Source organism: Perna viridis, chromosome 13 (assembly GCF_037379345.1).
Source record: "Perna viridis isolate PV_CMFRI_1.1 ecotype Kerala chromosome 13, ASM3737934v1, whole genome shotgun sequence".
Classification (NCBI taxonomy): Eukaryota; Metazoa; Mollusca; class Bivalvia; order Mytilida; family Mytilidae; genus Perna; species Perna viridis.
Window position 1 is genome coordinate 33,349,029 of NC_142457.1, and position 21,730 is coordinate 33,370,758.

Genomic DNA, 21,730 nt, shown 5'->3' on the forward strand with positions numbered 1-21,730 from the left:
ACACCCAAGAAAAAACATATCTATGTACAACAACATTCACTATTAAAACTGCTCAAAAAAACAACTATTGACTAAGACTGTGTATTGCACATGCCGATTAGTGAGTAGTGTTCAGTGTCGATTTCACACATTTCGTTGTAGTAAGGTGAACGCTAATGTACTTTTACCGCCGATTTTATTATTTTCAATTAAAAAATTCAAACATCTGTACATGTATCGTAACTATCTACACTTTTTGAAAGAAATCATATTTATTTTATTGAGCCTGACTTGTAATCAACTTATTAGATGCGTGGCTTTCATATGTAAAGGAGTTGATTCTACGGCGAAGAAATCTTTTCAGTCTTATTTTTCTGATTATACGATTTCTGTGTGCATTTGTTCTTATTCAAGTTCAGAGTATAAACAGTTTTGCAACGTATCAACATAAGAATCTTTTTGAAAGATTTTGGTGGCCCTGAAAAGGGCCGTTAAGTATGAAGACCGTCACTGCAAGTTTATTTGCTGCTGGTGTACTTTGTGACGGCTTTGGTCCCTTCGCTAACAGCGTGTTTGGCTAATTCTCCCGGCAACAGAAGACGTACAGCAGTCTGAATCTCCCGAGATGTAATAGTTGATCTTTTATTGTAGTGAGCCAGACGCGAAGCCTCGGCGGCGATTCTCTCAAAGATATCATTGACAAAACTGTTCATGATTGACATTGCCTTTGAAGAGACACCAGTGTCCGGATGGACTTGTCGGAGAACTTTGTAGATGTAGATTCCATAAGACTCCCTTCTCCTTCTCTTCCTTTTCTTGTCACCTCCGGCACGTGCAGCTTTCGTCTTGGTCACGGCCTTCTTTGCTCCTTTTGATCCAGTTGCTTTAGGCGGCATATTTAATCTCTGATAATAACACAGTGAATAATACCCACTAGTTCGGTCTAATTTCAATTTAAAACGACCAAGTGGATTGAAATTATGTTTGCGCGAACCTCGCGGAAAACACCAAGTACAAGCCAGAACAGTGATACTGATTGGTTCATACATATGATATCATTCCAATCCGTTTGCATCTATAAATGGAAAATTGCATATTTTAAGTATTATGTTTATTTATTTGAAACTGAACAATTCACAAATAATACAATATGTCTGGACGTGGAAAGGGAGGCAAAGCCAAATCTAAGGCCAAGAGCAGGTCGTCCCGTGCTGGACTTCAGTTCCCTGTCGGTCGTATCCACAGACTATTGAGGAAAGGCAACTATGGAGAGAGGGTAGGCGCTGGAGCCCCTGTTTATCTCGCCGCTGTTATGGAATATTTGGCCGCTGAAGTTTTGGAATTGGCAGGTAATGCTGCCCGTGACAACAAGAAGAGCAGAATCATCCCCCGTCACCTCCAGCTGGCCATCAGAAACGACGAGGAACTGAACAAACTGCTCTCCGGTGTCACCATTGCCCAGGGTGGCGTACTGCCAAACATCCAGGCTGTTCTATTGCCCAAGAAGACTCAAAAGGCTGCAAAATAAATAATTTAGTTCTTTGAACTATCGGATATAACGGCCCTTTTCAGGGCCACCAACACTTTTCAAAAAGATTCTTAAATTGATGTGTGTACTTGCACTATAAAACAACTAAAACTGAGTTTATAACCACCCCCCCCCCCACTCCCTCAGCTTCCCTATATGCCTTTTTTTTCGGCCGGACATAAATACGTGTATTACTATACACAATAACTATGCAATTCAAGAATTAATATGCATTTCACAAAAACAAAAACAAAAAATATAAAAAAAAAAAAATAAAAAAAAAATAAACAACGTTAAAAAACGCAGCCACGCGAGGGCATCGTAGAGTTTCAGTTATCTGTTGTGTGTGTAGAATTCTGGCCCTCTACTAAATGTGCATATACTTATCCGTGCATTTTCCTGTGGGTTGTATGTTTACTAACGCGAGTCCATATAACTCATTTTAAGTATGTGTTTTATGCAGGCTAGTTCTCGATGAAAAGTAGAATGGAGTACTAATTCAAAGAGAATCAATTTCCCATTTACCACGTACTATAACTATTGCACACAAGATAAATAGATTCTTAAAAAAATAATTTGTATTTTTTAAAATTAGTTTGTTACTAAAATATTTTTTGTAAAAACCATGATAAATGCTTGTAGTAATAGTATGTACTAATTGCTACAGAAATGTGACTAATTGTGAGTGACATCAGATGTAAGTTGGTGAATCTAATTAACTATTAATGTAATTGTTTTTGATAATCTTGATAACATGTCATCAAAGCTCAAACATGAATAGAATGGTGGATTGAAAGTTTTCCCAATTCCTCCAATGAAATTACCTGAATGATAACCAATCACAGTGAGTTTTATTGCTTCGACCGACCAATAATGAACTTGCTTGTCAAATTTATACGACGACAAAAGCCGACCCTCAAGGCTACAGTATTATCACCGTTCGGTTATTGAAATCATACATCGTTCGTAATGGCTCGTACAAAGCAAACCGCTCGTAAGTCCACCGGAGGAAAGGCTCCAAGGAAACAACTGGCAACTAAGGCTGCTCGTAAGAGCGCACCCGCTACTGGAGGAGTCAAGAAACCACACAGATACAGACCTGGAACTGTCGCATTGAGAGAAATCAGAAGATATCAAAAGAGCACCGAGCTTCTCATCAGAAAACTCCCATTCCAGAGATTAGTCAGAGAAATCGCTCAGGACTTCAAAACTGATCTCAGATTCCAGAGCTCCGCCGTCATGGCACTCCAGGAAGCTAGTGAAGCTTACTTGGTCGGTCTTTTTGAAGACACCAACTTGTGCGCCATCCACGCCAAGAGAGTCACAATCATGCCCAAGGACATTCAGCTTGCACGCAGAATTCGCGGAGAACGTGCTTAATGTGTGACTTTTCACATTATGAAAACGGCCCTTTTAAGGGCCACACAAATCTTCAAAAAAAGATTTTTAAGTTGATATGTAATCCAGTCTAATAATACACGAATAAAAAATGTAACACACCCTTTTTTTACACCTGTCTGTACCTAGAAAACACCAAGTAATTGCGCCTAATAAATAAAGGCATACCGTTCAACAACCATCTTTCCCTTTCCGAAAAAGTTTTTATCTCACATATTTTGTATAAGTTTATACGTGTACAAATATTCTCTATCTATTTTTCATAAAATGTGATTTCAATAGACCAAATTGCTTTCTCGTCATAGCGTTGACGGATTTACAATACACATGAACTCATTCCATTTATACATTTGGAATAAAAATGTAATCGTTGTGTGCAACTTTCATGCATTTCGTGGTAATTTTTTTTTAATAAATATGTGTTCATATATGAATGTAAGTGTATCTCTGTCCATGGAAACACCTTCCCTTTATGTTTAAAAATTCTATTATTACATCTATATTAACTTTTTCCTTTTCTTCATATAAAATTATCAAAGACTAATGTCATTTTTTTTTCTGATACTTTTTATTCGTTATTTTTTTTTTATCATAATATTTTTTTTTTCTTTTTAAGGGTCAATTCGCGTTTACTTTCTGAACAATACACATCTTAACACATTATACATTGGCCGTATAAGTGAATACGTAAAGCCGGTTACTAAGAGTTAGCACTACTCACACCTTTCAGCAATTCTCTATAATACCTTAGTATTTTAATTATCACCTCATAAAATTCCTTAAGCCCTGTCGTCTGAACCGGAGAATTTCGCTCAGCCATAAACACAATATATTTTTTATTATCATTATCACTTTTTTGTTATATATAAATTTTTTTTTTTTTGCTTTATTTTTGCATTCTGTGCACTCACCGGATACACAATCCAGACATTCGCTCGCATTTAAGTGGACCTTTTTCATAATTGAAAAGTCCGACACCGATCTTCACTGCAATGAAATAAAAAGAAAAAAGAAAATAAATAGGATAAATTCCCCCGTATAAAGGACCGTCAATAGTCTGACTTCCAACACAGTAGTATATTGAAAAACTTTCTCTGTTATTTTAAAATAATCGAAACAGAAAGAAATACAGAAATTTGGCATTATTCTGCGACCTGGTGCGTTTTACAGCGGCTACATGCACACACACACACACACACACACACACACATATATATATATATATGCGAATTTATGTCAATGCATTGAGTTATAAGGCGATGTGCCTTATAAGTTATCTGCACATATGTGCAAATAACTATGTTGTTTTATAAATCATGTTTAAACATGCGTTGTCTGTGTGTACGATTTGTGAAACGTCTATTATTTGCCGTGAATTATTTCCTATATTTGAAAAATTGAGCCCCCTTTTTTTCTTTCTTACAAAACATTCCATTCCTCGTCACACACAAACTGTCCAATGAAAAGTTACTTAACAAATACTTGATTGGCTTTCTATCACGGTCGCGCTAGTTATATATATTATTTTTGTCCTGCCGGCATCAATCATGTACCGATATAGTTTTATTACATAATTACCATGTCGGGTCGCGGTAAAGGAGGTAAAGGACTAGGAAAAGGAGGCACCAAACGACACAGGAAAGTTTTGCGTGATAACATCCAAGGTATCACCAAACCAGCTATCCGTCGTCTTGCACGAAGAGGTGGTGTCAAACGTATCTCTGGGCTTATCTATGAAGAGACTCGTGGTGTGTTGAAAGTTTTCTTGGAAAATGTAATTCGTGATGCAGTCACCTACACCGAGCATGCCAAGAGAAAAACTGTCACAGCTATGGATGTCGTCTATGCCCTGAAGAGACAAGGACGCACTCTATACGGCTTCGGAGGTTGAGCAGCTTCCATTAGAAATAACAACAACGGCCCTTTTCAGGGCCACCAAAATATTTCAAAAAGATTCTGATATTGATGTTATATGCAGCAAATAACTTCTCTAATTAAAACACCCATGGCATACAACAATAACATTTTGAGAATAATGTTTATCATTTTATTGTTATAAATCACTGCACAGTAGACACCCAAGAAAAAACATATCTATGTACAACAACATTCACTATTAAAACTGCTCAAAAAAAACAACTATTGACTAAGACTGTGTATTGCACATGCCGATTAGTGAGTAGTGTTCAGTGTCGATTTCACACATTTCGTTGTAGTAAGGTGAACGCTAATGTACTTTTACCGCCGATTTTATTATTTTCAATTAAAAAATTCAAACATCTGTACATGTATCGTAACTATCTACACTTTTTGAAAGAAATCATATTTATTTTATTGAGCCTGACTTGTAATCAACTTATTAGATGCGTGGCTTTCATATGTAAAGGAGTTGATTCTACGGCGAAGAAATCTTTTCAGTCTTATTTTTCTGATTATACGATTTCTGTGTGCATTTGTTCTTATTCAAGTTCAGAGTATAAACAGTTTTGCAACGTATCAACATAAGAATCTTTTTGAAAGATTTTGGTGGCCCTGAAAAGGGCCGTTAAGTATGAAGACCGTCACTGCAAGTTTATTTGCTGCTGGTGTACTTTGTGACGGCTTTGGTCCCTTCGCTAACAGCGTGTTTGGCTAATTCTCCCGGCAACAGAAGACGTACAGCAGTCTGAATCTCCCGAGATGTAATAGTTGATCTTTTATTGTAGTGAGCCAGACGCGAAGCCTCGGCGGCGATTCTCTCAAAGATATCATTGACAAAACTGTTCATGATTGACATTGCCTTTGAAGAGACACCAGTGTCCGGATGGACTTGTCGGAGAACTTTGTAGATGTAGATTCCATAAGACTCCCTTCTCCTTCTCTTCCTTTTCTTGTCACCTCCGGCACGTGCAGCTTTCGTCTTGGTCACGGCCTTCTTTGCTCCTTTTGATCCAGTTGCTTTAGGCGGCATATTTAATCTCTGATAATAACACAGTGAATAATACCCACTAGTTCGGTCTAATTTCAATTTAAAACGACCAAGTGGATTGAAATTATGTTTGCGCGAACCTCGCGGAAAACACCAAGTACAAGCCAGAACAGTGATACTGATTGGTTCATACATATGATATCATTCCAATCCGTTTGCATCTATAAATGGAAAATTGCATATTTTAAGTATTATGTTTATTTATTTGAAACTGAACAATTCACAAATAATACAATATGTCTGGACGTGGAAAGGGAGGCAAAGCCAAATCTAAGGCCAAGAGCAGGTCGTCCCGTGCTGGACTTCAGTTCCCTGTCGGTCGTATCCACAGACTATTGAGGAAAGGCAACTATGGAGAGAGGGTAGGCGCTGGAGCCCCTGTTTATCTCGCCGCTGTTATGGAATATTTGGCCGCTGAAGTTTTGGAATTGGCAGGTAATGCTGCCCGTGACAACAAGAAGAGCAGAATCATCCCCCGTCACCTCCAGCTGGCCATCAGAAACGACGAGGAACTGAACAAACTGCTCTCCGGTGTCACCATTGCCCAGGGTGGCGTACTGCCAAACATCCAGGCTGTTCTATTGCCCAAGAAGACTCAAAAGGCTGCAAAATAAATAATTTAGTTCTTTGAACTATCGGATATAACGGCCCTTTTCAGGGCCACCAACACTTTTCAAAAAGATTCTTAAATTGATGTGTGTACTTGCACTATAAAACAACTAAAACTGAGTTTATAACCACCCCCCCCCCACTCCCTCAGCTTCCCTATATGCCTTTTTTTTCGGCCGGACATAAATACGTGTATTACTATACACAATAACTATGCAATTCAAGAATTAATATGCATTTCACAAAAACAAAAACAAAAAATATAAAAAAAAAAAAATAAAAAAAAAATAAACAACGTTAAAAAACGCAGCCACGCGAGGGCATCGTAGAGTTTCAGTTATCTGTTGTGTGTGTAGAATTCTGGCCCTCTACTAAATGTGCATATACTTATCCGTGCATTTTCCTGTGGGTTGTATGTTTACTAACGCGAGTCCATATAACTCATTTTAAGTATGTGTTTTATGCAGGCTAGTTCTCGATGAAAAGTAGAATGGAGTACTAATTCAAAGAGAATCAATTTCCCATTTACCACGTACTATAACTATTGCACACAAGATAAATAGATTCTTAAAAAAATAATTTGTATTTTTTAAAATTAGTTTGTTACTAAAATATTTTTTGTAAAAACCATGATAAATGCTTGTAGTAATAGTATGTACTAATTGCTACAGAAATGTGACTAATTGTGAGTGACATCAGATGTAAGTTGGTGAATCTAATTAACTATTAATGTAATTGTTTTTGATAATCTTGATAACATGTCATCAAAGCTCAAACATGAATAGAATGGTGGATTGAAAGTTTTCCCAATTCCTCCAATGAAATTACCTGAATGATAACCAATCACAGTGAGTTTTATTGCTTCGACCGACCAATAATGAACTTGCTTGTCAAATTTATACGACGACAAAAGCCGACCCTCAAGGCTACAGTATTATCACCGTTCGGTTATTGAAATCATACATCGTTCGTAATGGCTCGTACAAAGCAAACCGCTCGTAAGTCCACCGGAGGAAAGGCTCCAAGGAAACAACTGGCAACTAAGGCTGCTCGTAAGAGCGCACCCGCTACTGGAGGAGTCAAGAAACCACACAGATACAGACCTGGAACTGTCGCATTGAGAGAAATCAGAAGATATCAAAAGAGCACCGAGCTTCTCATCAGAAAACTCCCATTCCAGAGATTAGTCAGAGAAATCGCTCAGGACTTCAAAACTGATCTCAGATTCCAGAGCTCCGCCGTCATGGCACTCCAGGAAGCTAGTGAAGCTTACTTGGTCGGTCTTTTTGAAGACACCAACTTGTGCGCCATCCACGCCAAGAGAGTCACAATCATGCCCAAGGACATTCAGCTTGCACGCAGAATTCGCGGAGAACGTGCTTAATGTGTGACTTTTCACATTATGAAAACGGCCCTTTTAAGGGCCACACAAATCTTCAAAAAAAGATTTTTAAGTTGATATGTAATCCAGTCTAATAATACACGAATAAAAAATGTAACACACCCTTTTTTTACACCTGTCTGTACCTAGAAAACACCAAGTAATTGCGCCTAATAAATAAAGGCATACCGTTCAACAACCATCTTTCCCTTTCCGAAAAAGTTTTTATCTCACATATTTTGTATAAGTTTATACGTGTACAAATATTCTCTATCTATTTTTCATAAAATGTGATTTCAATAGACCAAATTGCTTTCTCGTCATAGCGTTGACGGATTTACAATACACATGAACTCATTCCATTTATACATTTGGAATAAAAATGTAATCGTTGTGTGCAACTTTCATGCATTTCGTGGTAATTTTTTTTTAATAAATATGTGTTCATATATGAATGTAAGTGTATCTCTGTCCATGGAAACACCTTCCCTTTATGTTTAAAAATTCTATTATTACATCTATATTAACTTTTTCCTTTTCTTCATATAAAATTATCAAAGACTAATGTCATTTTTTTTTCTGATACTTTTTATTCGTTATTTTTTTTTTTATCATAATATTTTTTTTTTCTTTTTAAGGGTCAATTCGCGTTTACTTTCTGAACAATACACATCTTAACACATTATACATTGGCCGTATAAGTGAATACGTAAAGCCGGTTACTAAGAGTTAGCACTACTCACACCTTTCAGCAATTCTCTATAATACCTTAGTATTTTAATTATCACCTCATAAAATTCCTTAAGCCCTGTCGTCTGAACCGGAGAATTTCGCTCAGCCATAAACACAATATATTTTTTATTATCATTATCACTTTTTTGTTATATATAAATTTTTTTTTTTTGCTTTATTTTTGCATTCTGTGCACTCACCGGATACACAATCCAGACATTCGCTCGCATTTAAGTGGACCTTTTTCATAATTGAAAAGTCCGACACCGATCTTCACTGCAATGAAATAAAAAGAAAAAAGAAAATAAATAGGATAAATTCCCCCGTATAAAGGACCGTCAATAGTCTGACTTCCAACACAGTAGTATATTGAAAAACTTTCTCTGTTATTTTAAAATAATCGAAACAGAAAGAAATACAGAAATTTGGCATTATTCTGCGACCTGGTGCGTTTTACAGCGGCTACATGCACACACACACACACACACACACACACACATATATATATATATATGCGAATTTATGTCAATGCATTGAGTTATAAGGCGATGTGCCTTATAAGTTATCTGCACATATGTGCAAATAACTATGTTGTTTTATAAATCATGTTTAAACATGCGTTGTCTGTGTGTACGATTTGTGAAACGTCTATTATTTGCCGTGAATTATTTCCTATATTTGAAAAATTGAGCCCCCTTTTTTTCTTTCTTACAAAACATTCCATTCCTCGTCACACACAAACTGTCCAATGAAAAGTTACTTAACAAATACTTGATTGGCTTTCTATCACGGTCGCGCTAGTTATATATATTATTTTTGTCCTGCCGGCATCAATCATGTACCGATATAGTTTTATTACATAATTACCATGTCGGGTCGCGGTAAAGGAGGTAAAGGACTAGGAAAAGGAGGCGCCAAACGACACAGGAAAGTTTTGCGTGATAACATCCAAGGTATCACCAAACCAGCTATCCGTCGTCTTGCACGAAGAGGTGGTGTCAAACGTATCTCTGGGCTTATCTATGAAGAGACTCGTGGTGTGTTGAAAGTTTTCTTGGAAAATGTAATTCGTGATGCAGTCACCTACACCGAGCATGCCAAGAGAAAAACTGTCACAGCTATGGATGTCGTCTATGCCCTGAAGAGACAAGGACGCACTCTATACGGCTTCGGAGGTTGAGCAGCTTCCATTAGAAATAACAACAACGGCCCTTTTCAGGGCCACCAAAATATTTCAAAAAGATTCTGATATTGATGTTATATGCAGCAAATAACTTCTCTAATTAAAACACCCATGGCATACAACAATAACATTTTGAGAATAATGTTTATCATTTTATTGTTATAAATCACTGCACAGTAGACACCCAAGAAAAAACATATCTATGTACAACAACATTCACTATTAAAACTGCTCAAAAAAACAACTATTGACTAAGACTGTGTATTGCACATGCCGATTAGTGAGTAGTGTTCAGTGTCGATTTCACACATTTCGTTGTAGTAAGGTGAACGCTAATGTACTTTTACCGCCGATTTTATTATTTTCAATTAAAAAATTCAAACATCTGTACATGTATCGTAACTATCTACACTTTTTGAAAGAAATCATATTTATTTTATTGAGCCTGACTTGTAATCAACTTATTAGATGCGTGGCTTTCATATGTAAAGGAGTTGATTCTACGGCGAAGAAATCTTTTCAGTCTTATTTTTCTGATTATACGATTTCTGTGTGCATTTGTTCTTATTCAAGTTCAGAGTATAAACAGTTTTGCAACGTATCAACATAAGAATCTTTTTGAAAGATTTTGGTGGCCCTGAAAAGGGCCGTTAAGTATGAAGACCGTCACTGCAAGTTTATTTGCTGCTGGTGTACTTTGTGACGGCTTTGGTCCCTTCGCTAACAGCGTGTTTGGCTAATTCTCCCGGCAACAGAAGACGTACAGCAGTCTGAATCTCCCGAGATGTAATAGTTGATCTTTTATTGTAGTGAGCCAGACGCGAAGCCTCGGCGGCGATTCTCTCAAAGATATCATTGACAAAACTGTTCATGATTGACATTGCCTTTGAAGAGACACCAGTGTCCGGATGGACTTGTCGGAGAACTTTGTAGATGTAGATTCCATAAGACTCCCTTCTCCTTCTCTTCCTTTTCTTGTCACCTCCGGCACGTGCAGCTTTCGTCTTGGTCACGGCCTTCTTTGCTCCTTTTGATCCAGTTGCTTTAGGCGGCATATTTAATCTCTGATAATAACACAGTGAATAATACCCACTAGTTCGGTCTAATTTCAATTTAAAACGACCAAGTGGATTGAAATTATGTTTGCGCGAACCTCGCGGAAAACACCAAGTACAAGCCAGAACAGTGATACTGATTGGTTCATACATATGATATCATTCCAATCCGTTTGCATCTATAAATGGAAAATTGCATATTTTAAGTATTATGTTTATTTATTTGAAACTGAACAATTCACAAATAATACAATATGTCTGGACGTGGAAAGGGAGGCAAAGCCAAATCTAAGGCCAAGAGCAGGTCGTCCCGTGCTGGACTTCAGTTCCCTGTCGGTCGTATCCACAGACTATTGAGGAAAGGCAACTATGGAGAGAGGGTAGGCGCTGGAGCCCCTGTTTATCTCGCCGCTGTTATGGAATATTTGGCCGCTGAAGTTTTGGAATTGGCAGGTAATGCTGCCCGTGACAACAAGAAGAGCAGAATCATCCCCCGTCACCTCCAGCTGGCCATCAGAAACGACGAGGAACTGAACAAACTGCTCTCCGGTGTCACCATTGCCCAGGGTGGCGTACTGCCAAACATCCAGGCTGTTCTATTGCCCAAGAAGACTCAAAAGGCTGCAAAATAAATAATTTAGTTCTTTGAACTATCGGATATAACGGCCCTTTTCAGGGCCACCAACACTTTTCAAAAAGATTCTTAAATTGATGTGTGTACTTGCACTATAAAACAACTAAAACTGAGTTTATAACCACCCCCCCCCCACTCCCTCAGCTTCCCTATATGCCTTTTTTTTCGGCCGGACATAAATACGTGTATTACTATACACAATAACTATGCAATTCAAGAATTAATATGCATTTCACAAAAACAAAAACAAAAAATATAAAAAAAAAAAAATAAAAAAAAAATAAACAACGTTAAAAAACGCAGCCACGCGAGGGCATCGTAGAGTTTCAGTTATCTGTTGTGTGTGTAGAATTCTGGCCCTCTACTAAATGTGCATATACTTATCCGTGCATTTTCCTGTGGGTTGTATGTTTACTAACGCGAGTCCATATAACTCATTTTAAGTATGTGTTTTATGCAGGCTAGTTCTCGATGAAAAGTAGAATGGAGTACTAATTCAAAGAGAATCAATTTCCCATTTACCACGTACTATAACTATTGCACACAAGATAAATAGATTCTTAAAAAAATAATTTGTATTTTTTAAAATTAGTTTGTTACTAAAATATTTTTTGTAAAAACCATGATAAATGCTTGTAGTAATAGTATGTACTAATTGCTACAGAAATGTGACTAATTGTGAGTGACATCAGATGTAAGTTGGTGAATCTAATTAACTATTAATGTAATTGTTTTTGATAATCTTGATAACATGTCATCAAAGCTCAAACATGAATAGAATGGTGGATTGAAAGTTTTCCCAATTCCTCCAATGAAATTACCTGAATGATAACCAATCACAGTGAGTTTTATTGCTTCGACCGACCAATAATGAACTTGCTTGTCAAATTTATACGACGACAAAAGCCGACCCTCAAGGCTACAGTATTATCACCGTTCGGTTATTGAAATCATACATCGTTCGTAATGGCTCGTACAAAGCAAACCGCTCGTAAGTCCACCGGAGGAAAGGCTCCAAGGAAACAACTGGCAACTAAGGCTGCTCGTAAGAGCGCACCCGCTACTGGAGGAGTCAAGAAACCACACAGATACAGACCTGGAACTGTCGCATTGAGAGAAATCAGAAGATATCAAAAGAGCACCGAGCTTCTCATCAGAAAACTCCCATTCCAGAGATTAGTCAGAGAAATCGCTCAGGACTTCAAAACTGATCTCAGATTCCAGAGCTCCGCCGTCATGGCACTCCAGGAAGCTAGTGAAGCTTACTTGGTCGGTCTTTTTGAAGACACCAACTTGTGCGCCATCCACGCCAAGAGAGTCACAATCATGCCCAAGGACATTCAGCTTGCACGCAGAATTCGCGGAGAACGTGCTTAATGTGTGACTTTTCACATTATGAAAACGGCCCTTTTAAGGGCCACACAAATCTTCAAAAAAAGATTTTTAAGTTGATATGTAATCCAGTCTAATAATACACGAATAAAAAATGTAACACACCCTTTTTTTACACCTGTCTGTACCTAGAAAACACCAAGTAATTGCGCCTAATAAATAAAGGCATACCGTTCAACAACCATCTTTCCCTTTCCGAAAAAGTTTTTATCTCACATATTTTGTATAAGTTTATACGTGTACAAATATTCTCTATCTATTTTTCATAAAATGTGATTTCAATAGACCAAATTGCTTTCTCGTCATAGCGTTGACGGATTTACAATACACATGAACTCATTCCATTTATACATTTGGAATAAAAATGTAATCGTTGTGTGCAACTTTCATGCATTTCGTGGTAATTTTTTTTTAATAAATATGTGTTCATATATGAATGTAAGTGTATCTCTGTCCATGGAAACACCTTCCCTTTATGTTTAAAAATTCTATTATTACATCTATATTAACTTTTTCCTTTTCTTCATATAAAATTATCAAAGACTAATGTCATTTTTTTTTCTGATACTTTTTATTCGTTATTTTTTTTTTTATCATAATATTTTTTTTTTCTTTTTAAGGGTCAATTCGCGTTTACTTTCTGAACAATACACATCTTAACACATTATACATTGGCCGTATAAGTGAATACGTAAAGCCGGTTACTAAGAGTTAGCACTACTCACACCTTTCAGCAATTCTCTATAATACCTTAGTATTTTAATTATCACCTCATAAAATTCCTTAAGCCCTGTCGTCTGAACCGGAGAATTTCGCTCAGCCATAAACACAATATATTTTTTATTATCATTATCACTTTTTTGTTATATATAAATTTTTTTTTTTTGCTTTATTTTTGCATTCTGTGCACTCACCGGATACACAATCCAGACATTCGCTCGCATTTAAGTGGACCTTTTTCATAATTGAAAAGTCCGACACCGATCTTCACTGCAATGAAATAAAAAGAAAAAAGAAAATAAATAGGATAAATTCCCCCGTATAAAGGACCGTCAATAGTCTGACTTCCAACACAGTAGTATATTGAAAAACTTTCTCTGTTATTTTAAAATAATCGAAACAGAAAGAAATACAGAAATTTGGCATTATTCTGCGACCTGGTGCGTTTTACAGCGGCTACATGCACACACACACACACACACACACACACATATATATATATATATATGCGAATTTATGTCAATGCATTGAGTTATAAGGCGATGTGCCTTATAAGTTATCTGCACATATGTGCAAATAACTATGTTGTTTTATAAATCATGTTTAAACATGCGTTGTCTGTGTGTACGATTTGTGAAACGTCTATTATTTGCCGTGAATTATTTCCTATATTTGAAAAATTGAGCCCCCTTTTTTTCTTTCTTACAAAACATTCCATTCCTCGTCACACACAAACTGTCCAATGAAAAGTTACTTAACAAATACTTGATTGGCTTTCTATCACGGTCGCGCTAGTTATATATATTATTTTTGTCCTGCCGGCATCAATCATGTACCGATATAGTTTTATTACATAATTACCATGTCGGGTCGCGGTAAAGGAGGTAAAGGACTAGGAAAAGGAGGCGCCAAACGACACAGGAAAGTTTTGCGTGATAACATCCAAGGTATCACCAAACCAGCTATCCGTCGTCTTGCACGAAGAGGTGGTGTCAAACGTATCTCTGGGCTTATCTATGAAGAGACTCGTGGTGTGTTGAAAGTTTTCTTGGAAAATGTAATTCGTGATGCAGTCACCTACACCGAGCATGCCAAGAGAAAAACTGTCACAGCTATGGATGTCGTCTATGCCCTGAAGAGACAAGGACGCACTCTATACGGCTTCGGAGGTTGAGCAGCTTCCATTAGAAATAACAACAACGGCCCTTTTCAGGGCCACCAAAATATTTCAAAAAGATTCTGATATTGATGTTATATGCAGCAAATAACTTCTCTAATTAAAACACCCATGGCATACAACAATAACATTTTGAGAATAATGTTTATCATTTTATTGTTATAAATCACTGCACAGTAGACACCCAAGAAAAAACATATCTATGTACAACAACATTCACTATTAAAACTGCTCAAAAAAACAACTATTGACTAAGACTGTGTATTGCACATGCCGATTAGTGAGTAGTGTTCAGTGTCGATTTCACACATTTCGTTGTAGTAAGGTGAACGCTAATGTACTTTTACCGCCGATTTTATTATTTTCAATTAAAAAATTCAAACATCTGTACATGTATCGTAACTATCTACACTTTTTGAAAGAAATCATATTTATTTTATTGAGCCTGACTTGTAATCAACTTATTAGATGCGTGGCTTTCATATGTAAAGGAGTTGATTCTACGGCGAAGAAATCTTTTCAGTCTTATTTTTCTGATTATACGATTTCTGTGTGCATTTGTTCTTATTCAAGTTCAGAGTATAAACAGTTTTGCAACGTATCAACATAAGAATCTTTTTGAAAGATTTTGGTGGCCCTGAAAAGGGCCGTTAAGTATGAAGACCGTCACTGCAAGTTTATTTGCTGCTGGTGTACTTTGTGACGGCTTTGGTCCCTTCGCTAACAGCGTGTTTGGCTAATTCTCCCGGCAACAGAAGACGTACAGCAGTCTGAATCTCCCGAGATGTAATAGTTGATCTTTTATTGTAGTGAGCCAGACGCGAAGCCTCGGCGGCGATTCTCTCAAAGATATCATTGACAAAACTGTTCATGATTGACATTGCCTTTGAAGAGACACCAGTGTCCGGATGGACTTGTCGGAGAACTTTGTAGATGTAGATTCCATAAGACTCCCTTCTCCTTCTCTTCCTTTTCTTGTCACCTCCGGCACGTGCAGCTTTCGTCTTGGTCACGGCCTTCTTTGCTCCTTTTGATCCAGTTGCTTTAGGCGGCATATTTAATCTCTGATAATAACACAGTGAATAATACCCACTAGTTCGGTCTAATTTCAATTTAAAACGACCAAGTGGATTGAAATTATGTTTGCGCGAACCTCGCGGAAAACACCAAGTACAAGCCAGAACAGTGATACTGATTGGTTCATACATATGATATCATTCCAATCCGTTTGCATCTATAAATGGAAAATTGCATATTTTAAGTATTATGTTTATTTATTTGAAACTGAACAATTCACAAATAATACAATATGTCTGGACGTGGAAAGGGAGGCAAAGCCAAATCTAAGGCCAAGAGCAGGTCGTCCCGTGCTGGACTTCAGTTCCCTGTCGGTCGTATCCACAGACTATTGAGGAAAGGCAACTATGGAGAGAGGGTAGGCGCTGGAGCCCCTGTTTATCTCGCCGCTGTTATGGAATATTTGGCCGCTGAAGTTTTGGAATTGGCAGGTAATGCTGCCCGTGACAACAAGAAGAGCAGAATCATCCCCCGTCACCTCCAGCTGGCCATCAGAAACGACGAGGAACTGAACAAACTGCTCTCCGGTGTCACCATTGCCCAGGGTGGCGTACTGCCAAACATCCAGGCTGTTCTATTGCCCAAGAAGACTCAAAAGGCTGCAAAATAAATAATTTAGTTCTTTGAACTATCGGATATAACGGCCCTTTTCAGGGCCACCAACACTTTTCAAAAAGATTCTTAAATTGATGTGTGTACTTGCACTATAAAACAACTAAAACTGAGTTTATAACCACCCCCCCCCCACTCCCTCAGCTTCCCTATATGCCTTTTTTTTCGGCCGGACATAAATACGTGTATTACTATACACAATAACTATGCAATTCAAGAATTAATATGCATTTCACAAAAACAAAAACAAAAAATATAAAAAAAAAAAAATAAAAAAAAAATAAACAACGTTAAAAAACGCAGCCACGCGAGGGCATCGTAGAGTTTCAGTTATCTGTTGTGTGTGTAGAATTCTGGCCCTCTACTAAATGTGCATATACTTATCCGTGCATTTTCCTGTGGGTTGTATGTTTACTAACGCGAGTCCATATAACTCATTTTAAGTATGTGTTTTATGCAGGCTAGTTCTCGATGAAAAGTAGAATGGAGTACTAATTCAAAGAGAATCAATTTCCCATTTACCACGTACTATAACTATTGCACACAAGATAAATAGATTCTTAAAAAAATAATTTGTATTTTTTAAAATTAGTTTGTTACTAAAATATTTTTTGTAAAAACCATGATAAATGCTTGTAGTAATAGTATGTACTAATTGCTACAGAAATGTGACTAATTGTGAGTGACATCAGATGTAAGTTGGTGAATCTAATTAACTATTAATGTAATTGTTTTTGATAATCTTGATAACATGTCATCAAAGCTCAAACATGAATAGAATGGTGGATTGAAAGTTTTCCCAATTCCTCCAATGAAATTACCTGAATGATAACCAATCACAGTGAGTTTTATTGCTTCGACCGACCAATAATGAACTTGCTTGTCAAATTTATACGACGACAAAAGCCGACCCTCAAGGCTACAGTATTATCACCGTTCGGTTATTGAAATCATACATCGTTCGTAATGGCTCGTACAAAGCAAACCGCTCGTAAGTCCACCGGAGGAAAGGCTCCAAGGAAACAACTGGCAACTAAGGCTGCTCGTAAGAGCGCACCCGCTACTGGAGGAGTCAAGAAACCACACAGATACAGACCTGGAACTGTCGCATTGAGAGAAATCAGAAGATATCAAAAGAGCACCGAGCTTCTCATCAGAAAACTCCCATTCCAGAGATTAGTCAGAGAAATCGCTCAGGACTTCAAAACTGATCTCAGATTCCAGAGCTCCGCCGTCATGGCACTCCAGGAAGCTAGTGAAGCTTACTTGGTCGGTCTTTTTGAAGACACCAACTTGTGCGCCATCCACGCCAAGAGAGTCACAATCATGCCCAAGGACATTCAGCTTGCACGCAGAATTCGCGGAGAACGTGCTTAATGTGTGACTTTTCACATTATGAAAACGGCCCTTTTAAGGGCCACACAAATCTTCAAAAAAAGATTTTTAAGTTGATATGTAATCCAGTCTAATAATACACGAATAAAAAATGTAACACACCCTTTTTTTACACCTGTCTGTACCTAGAAAACACCAAGTAATTGCGCCTAATAAATAAAGGCATACCGTTCAACAACCATCTTTCCCTTTCCGAAAAAGTTTTTATCTCACATATTTTGTATAAGTTTATACGTGTACAAATATTCTCTATCTATTTTTCATAAAATGTGATTTCAATAGACCAAATTGCTTTCTCGTCATAGCGTTGACGGATTTACAATACACATGAACTCATTCCATTTATACATTTGGAATAAAAATGTAATCGTTGTGTGCAACTTTCATGCATTTCGTGGTAATTTTTTTTTAATAAATATGTGTTCATATATGAATGTAAGTGTATCTCTGTCCATGGAAACACCTTCCCTTTATGTTTAAAAATTCTATTATTACATCTATATTAACTTTTTCCTTTTCTTCATATAAAATTATCAAAGACTAATGTCATTTTTTTTTCTGATACTTTTTATTCGTTATTTTTTTTTTTATCATAATATTTTTTTTTTCTTTTTAAGGGTCAATTCGCGTTTACTTTCTGAACAATACACATCTTAACACATTATACATTGGCCGTATAAGTGAATACGTAAAGCCGGTTACTAAGAGTTAGCACTACTCACACCTTTCAGCAATTCTCTATAATACCTTAGTATTTTAATTATCACCTCATAAAATTCCTTAAGCCCTGTCGTCTGAACCGGAGAATTTCGCTCAGCCATAAACACAATATATTTTTTATTATCATTATCACTTTTTTGTTATATATAAATTTTTTTTTTTTTGCTTTATTTTTGCATTCTGTGCACTCACCGGATACACAATCCAGACATTCGCTCGCATTTAAGTGGACCTTTTTCATAATTGAAAAGTCCGACACCGATCTTCACTGCAATGAAATAAAAAGAAAAAAGAAAATAAATAGGATAAATTCCCCCGTATAAAGGACCGTCAATAGTCTGACTTCCAACACAGTAGTATATTGAAAAACTTTCTCTGTTATTTTAAAATAATCGAAACAGAAAGAAATACAGAAATTTGGCATTATTCTGCGACCTGGTGCGTTTTACAGCGGCTACATGCACACACACACACACACACACACACACACACACACACACATATATATATATATATGCGAATTTATGTCAATGCATTGAGTTATAAGGCGATGTGCCTTATAAGTTATCTGCACATATGTGCAAATAACTATGTTGTTTTATAAATCATGTTTAAACATGCGTTGTCTGTGTGTACGATTTGTGAAACGTCTATTATTTGCCGTGAATTATTTCCTATATTTGAAAAATTGAGCCCCCTTTTTTTCTTTCTTACAAAACATTCCATTCTTCGTCACACACAAACTGTCCAATGAAAAGTTACTTAACAAATACTTGATTGGCTTTCTATCACGGTCGCGCTAGTTATATATATTATTTTTGTCCTGCCGGCATCAATCATGTACCGATATAGTTTTATTACATAATTACCATGTCGGGTCGCGGTAAAGGAGGTAAAGGACTAGGAAAAGGAGGCGCCAAACGACACAGGAAAGTTTTGCGTGATAACATCCAAGGTATCACCAAACCAGCTATCCGTCGTCTTGCACGAAGAGGTGGTGTCAAACGTATCTCTGGGCTTATCTATGAAGAGACTCGTGGTGTGTTGAAAGTTTTCTTGGAAAATGTAATTCGTGATGCAGTCACCTACACCGAGCATGCCAAGAGAAAAACTGTCACAGCTATGGATGTCGTCTATGCCCTGAAGAGACAAGGACGCACTCTATACGGCTTCGGAGGTTGAGCAGCTTCCATTAGAAATAACAACAACGGCCCTTTTCAGGGCCACCAAAATATTTCAAAAAGATTCTGATATTGATGTTATATGCAGCAAATAACTTCTCTAATTAAAACACCCATGGCATACAACAATAACATTTTGAGAATAATGTTTATCATTTTATTGTTATAAATCACTGCACAGTAGACACCCAAGAAAAAACATATCTATGTACAACAACATTCACTATTAAAACTGCTCAAAAAAACAACTATTGACTAAGACTGTGTATTGCACATGCCGATTAGTGAGTAGTGTTCAGTGTCGATTTCACACATTTCGTTGTAGTAAGGTGAACGCTAATGTACTTTTACCGCCGATTTTATTATTTTCAATTAAAAAATTCAAACATCTGTACATGTATCGTAACTATCTACACTTTTTGAAAGAAATCATATTTATTTTATTGAGCCTGACTTGTAATCAACTTATTAGATGCGTGGCTTTCATATGTAAAGGAGTTGATTCTACGGCGAAGAAATCTTTTCAGTCTTATTTTTCTGATTATACGATTTCTGTGTGCATTTGTTCTTATTCAAGTTCAGAGTATAAACAGTTTTGCAACGTATCAACATAAGAATCTTTTTGAAAGATTTTGGTGGCCCTGAAAAGGGCCGTTAAGTATGAAGACCGTCACTGCAAGTTTATTTGCTGCTGGTGTACTTTGTGACGGCTTTGGTCCCTTCGCTAACAGCGTGTTTGGCTAATTCTCCCGGCAACAGAAGACGTACAGCAGTCTGAATCTCCCGAGATGTAATAGTTGATCTTTTATTGTAGTGAGCCAGACGCGAAGCCTCGGCGGCGATTCTCTCAAAGATATCATTGACAAAACTGTTCATGATTGACATTGCCTTTGAAGAGACACCAGTGTCCGGATGGACTTGTCGGAGAACTTTGTAGATGTAGATTCCATAAGACTCCCTTCTCCTTCTCTTCCTTTTCTTGTCACCTCCGGCACGTGCAGCTTTCGTCTTGGTCACGGCCTTCTTTGCTCCTTTTGATCCAGTTGCTTTAGGCGGCATATTTAATCTCTGATAATAACACAGTGAATAATACCCACTAGTTCGGTCTAATTTCAATTTAAAACGACCAAGTGGATTGAAATTATGTTTGCGCGAACCTCGCGGAAAACACCAAGTACAAGCCAGAACAGTGATACTGATTGGTTCATACATATGATATCATTCCAATCCGTTTGCATCTATAAATGGAAAATTGCATATTTTAAGTATTATGTTTATTTATTTGAAACTGAACAATTCACAAATAATACAATATGTCTGGACGTGGAAAGGGAGGCAAAGCCAAATCTAAGGCCAAGAGCAGGTCGTCCCGTGCTGGACTTCAGTTCCCTGTCGGTCGTATCCACAGACTATTGAGGAAAGGCAACTATGGAGAGAGGGTAGGCGCTGGAGCCCCTGTTTATCTCGCCGCTGTTATGGAATATTTGGCCGCTGAAGTTTTGGAATTGGCAGGTAATGCTGCCCGTGACAACAAGAAGAGCAGAATCATCCCCCGTCACCTCCAGCTGGCCATCAGAAACGACGAGGAACTGAACAAACTGCTCTCCGGTGTCACCATTGCCCAGGGTGGCGTACTGCCAAACATCCAGGCTGTTCTATTGCCCAAGAAGACTCAAAAGGCTGCAAAATAAATAATTTAGTTCTTTGAACTATCGGATATAACGGCCCTTTTCAGGGCCACCAACACTTTTCAAAAAGATTCTTAAATTGATGTGTGTACTTGCACTATAAAACAACTAAAACTGAGTTTATAACCACCCCCCCCCCACTCCCTCAGCTTCCCTATATGCCTTTTTTTTCGGCCGGACATAAATACGTGTATTACTATACACAATAACTATGCAATTCAAGAATTAATATGCATTTCACAAAAACAAAAACAAAAAATATAAAAAAAAAAAAATAAAAAAAAAATAAACAACGTTAAAA

At 37.3% G+C, this 21,730-nt stretch overlaps 9 protein-coding genes and 5 pseudogenes across 9 annotated transcripts; 9 read left to right on the forward strand and 5 right to left on the reverse strand.

Moving 5' to 3' along the window:
- Positions 1-497: 497 nt before the first annotated feature.
- Positions 498-875, reverse strand: LOC148600524 (histone H2B pseudogene; annotated as a pseudogene).
- A 254-nt stretch (positions 876-1,129) lies between these two features.
- Positions 1,130-1,507, forward strand: LOC148600525 (histone H2A-like). The gene has a single exon (XM_088558213.1). The coding sequence runs from the start codon at positions 1,130-1,132 to the stop codon at positions 1,505-1,507; it is 378 nt and encodes a 125-aa protein (XP_088414339.1).
- Positions 1,508-4,484: 2,977 nt separating this feature from the next.
- LOC148600526 (histone H4-like) lies at positions 4,485-4,796 on the forward strand. Its single transcript, XM_088558214.1, has one exon. The coding sequence runs from the start codon at positions 4,485-4,487 to the stop codon at positions 4,794-4,796; it is 312 nt and encodes a 103-aa protein (XP_088414340.1).
- A 681-nt stretch (positions 4,797-5,477) lies between these two features.
- LOC148600527 (histone H2B pseudogene) lies at positions 5,478-5,855 on the reverse strand (annotated as a pseudogene).
- Positions 5,856-6,109: 254 nt separating this feature from the next.
- LOC148600528 (histone H2A-like) lies at positions 6,110-6,487 on the forward strand. The gene has a single exon (XM_088558216.1). The coding sequence runs from the start codon at positions 6,110-6,112 to the stop codon at positions 6,485-6,487; it is 378 nt and encodes a 125-aa protein (XP_088414342.1).
- A 2,976-nt stretch (positions 6,488-9,463) lies between these two features.
- LOC148600529 (histone H4) lies at positions 9,464-9,775 on the forward strand. The gene has a single exon (XM_088558217.1). It carries the CDS (start codon positions 9,464-9,466, stop codon positions 9,773-9,775), a length of 312 nt encoding a protein of 103 aa, XP_088414343.1.
- Positions 9,776-10,455: 680 nt separating this feature from the next.
- On the reverse strand, positions 10,456-10,833 carry LOC148600530 (histone H2B pseudogene; annotated as a pseudogene).
- Positions 10,834-11,087: 254 nt separating this feature from the next.
- Positions 11,088-11,465, forward strand: LOC148600531 (histone H2A-like). The gene has a single exon (XM_088558218.1). The coding sequence runs from the start codon at positions 11,088-11,090 to the stop codon at positions 11,463-11,465; it is 378 nt and encodes a 125-aa protein (XP_088414344.1).
- A 2,976-nt stretch (positions 11,466-14,441) lies between these two features.
- Positions 14,442-14,753, forward strand: LOC148600532 (histone H4). The gene has a single exon (XM_088558219.1). The coding sequence runs from the start codon at positions 14,442-14,444 to the stop codon at positions 14,751-14,753; it is 312 nt and encodes a 103-aa protein (XP_088414345.1).
- A 680-nt stretch (positions 14,754-15,433) lies between these two features.
- Positions 15,434-15,811, reverse strand: LOC148600533 (histone H2B pseudogene; annotated as a pseudogene).
- Positions 15,812-16,065: 254 nt separating this feature from the next.
- Positions 16,066-16,443, forward strand: LOC148600534 (histone H2A-like). Its single transcript, XM_088558220.1, has one exon. It carries the CDS (start codon positions 16,066-16,068, stop codon positions 16,441-16,443), a length of 378 nt encoding a protein of 125 aa, XP_088414346.1.
- A 2,987-nt stretch (positions 16,444-19,430) lies between these two features.
- On the forward strand, positions 19,431-19,742 carry LOC148600535 (histone H4). The gene has a single exon (XM_088558221.1). The coding sequence runs from the start codon at positions 19,431-19,433 to the stop codon at positions 19,740-19,742; it is 312 nt and encodes a 103-aa protein (XP_088414347.1).
- Positions 19,743-20,422: 680 nt separating this feature from the next.
- On the reverse strand, positions 20,423-20,800 carry LOC148600536 (histone H2B pseudogene; annotated as a pseudogene).
- A 254-nt stretch (positions 20,801-21,054) lies between these two features.
- LOC148600537 (histone H2A-like) lies at positions 21,055-21,432 on the forward strand. The gene has a single exon (XM_088558222.1). The coding sequence runs from the start codon at positions 21,055-21,057 to the stop codon at positions 21,430-21,432; it is 378 nt and encodes a 125-aa protein (XP_088414348.1).
- The last annotated feature ends 298 nt before the right edge of the window (positions 21,433-21,730 follow it).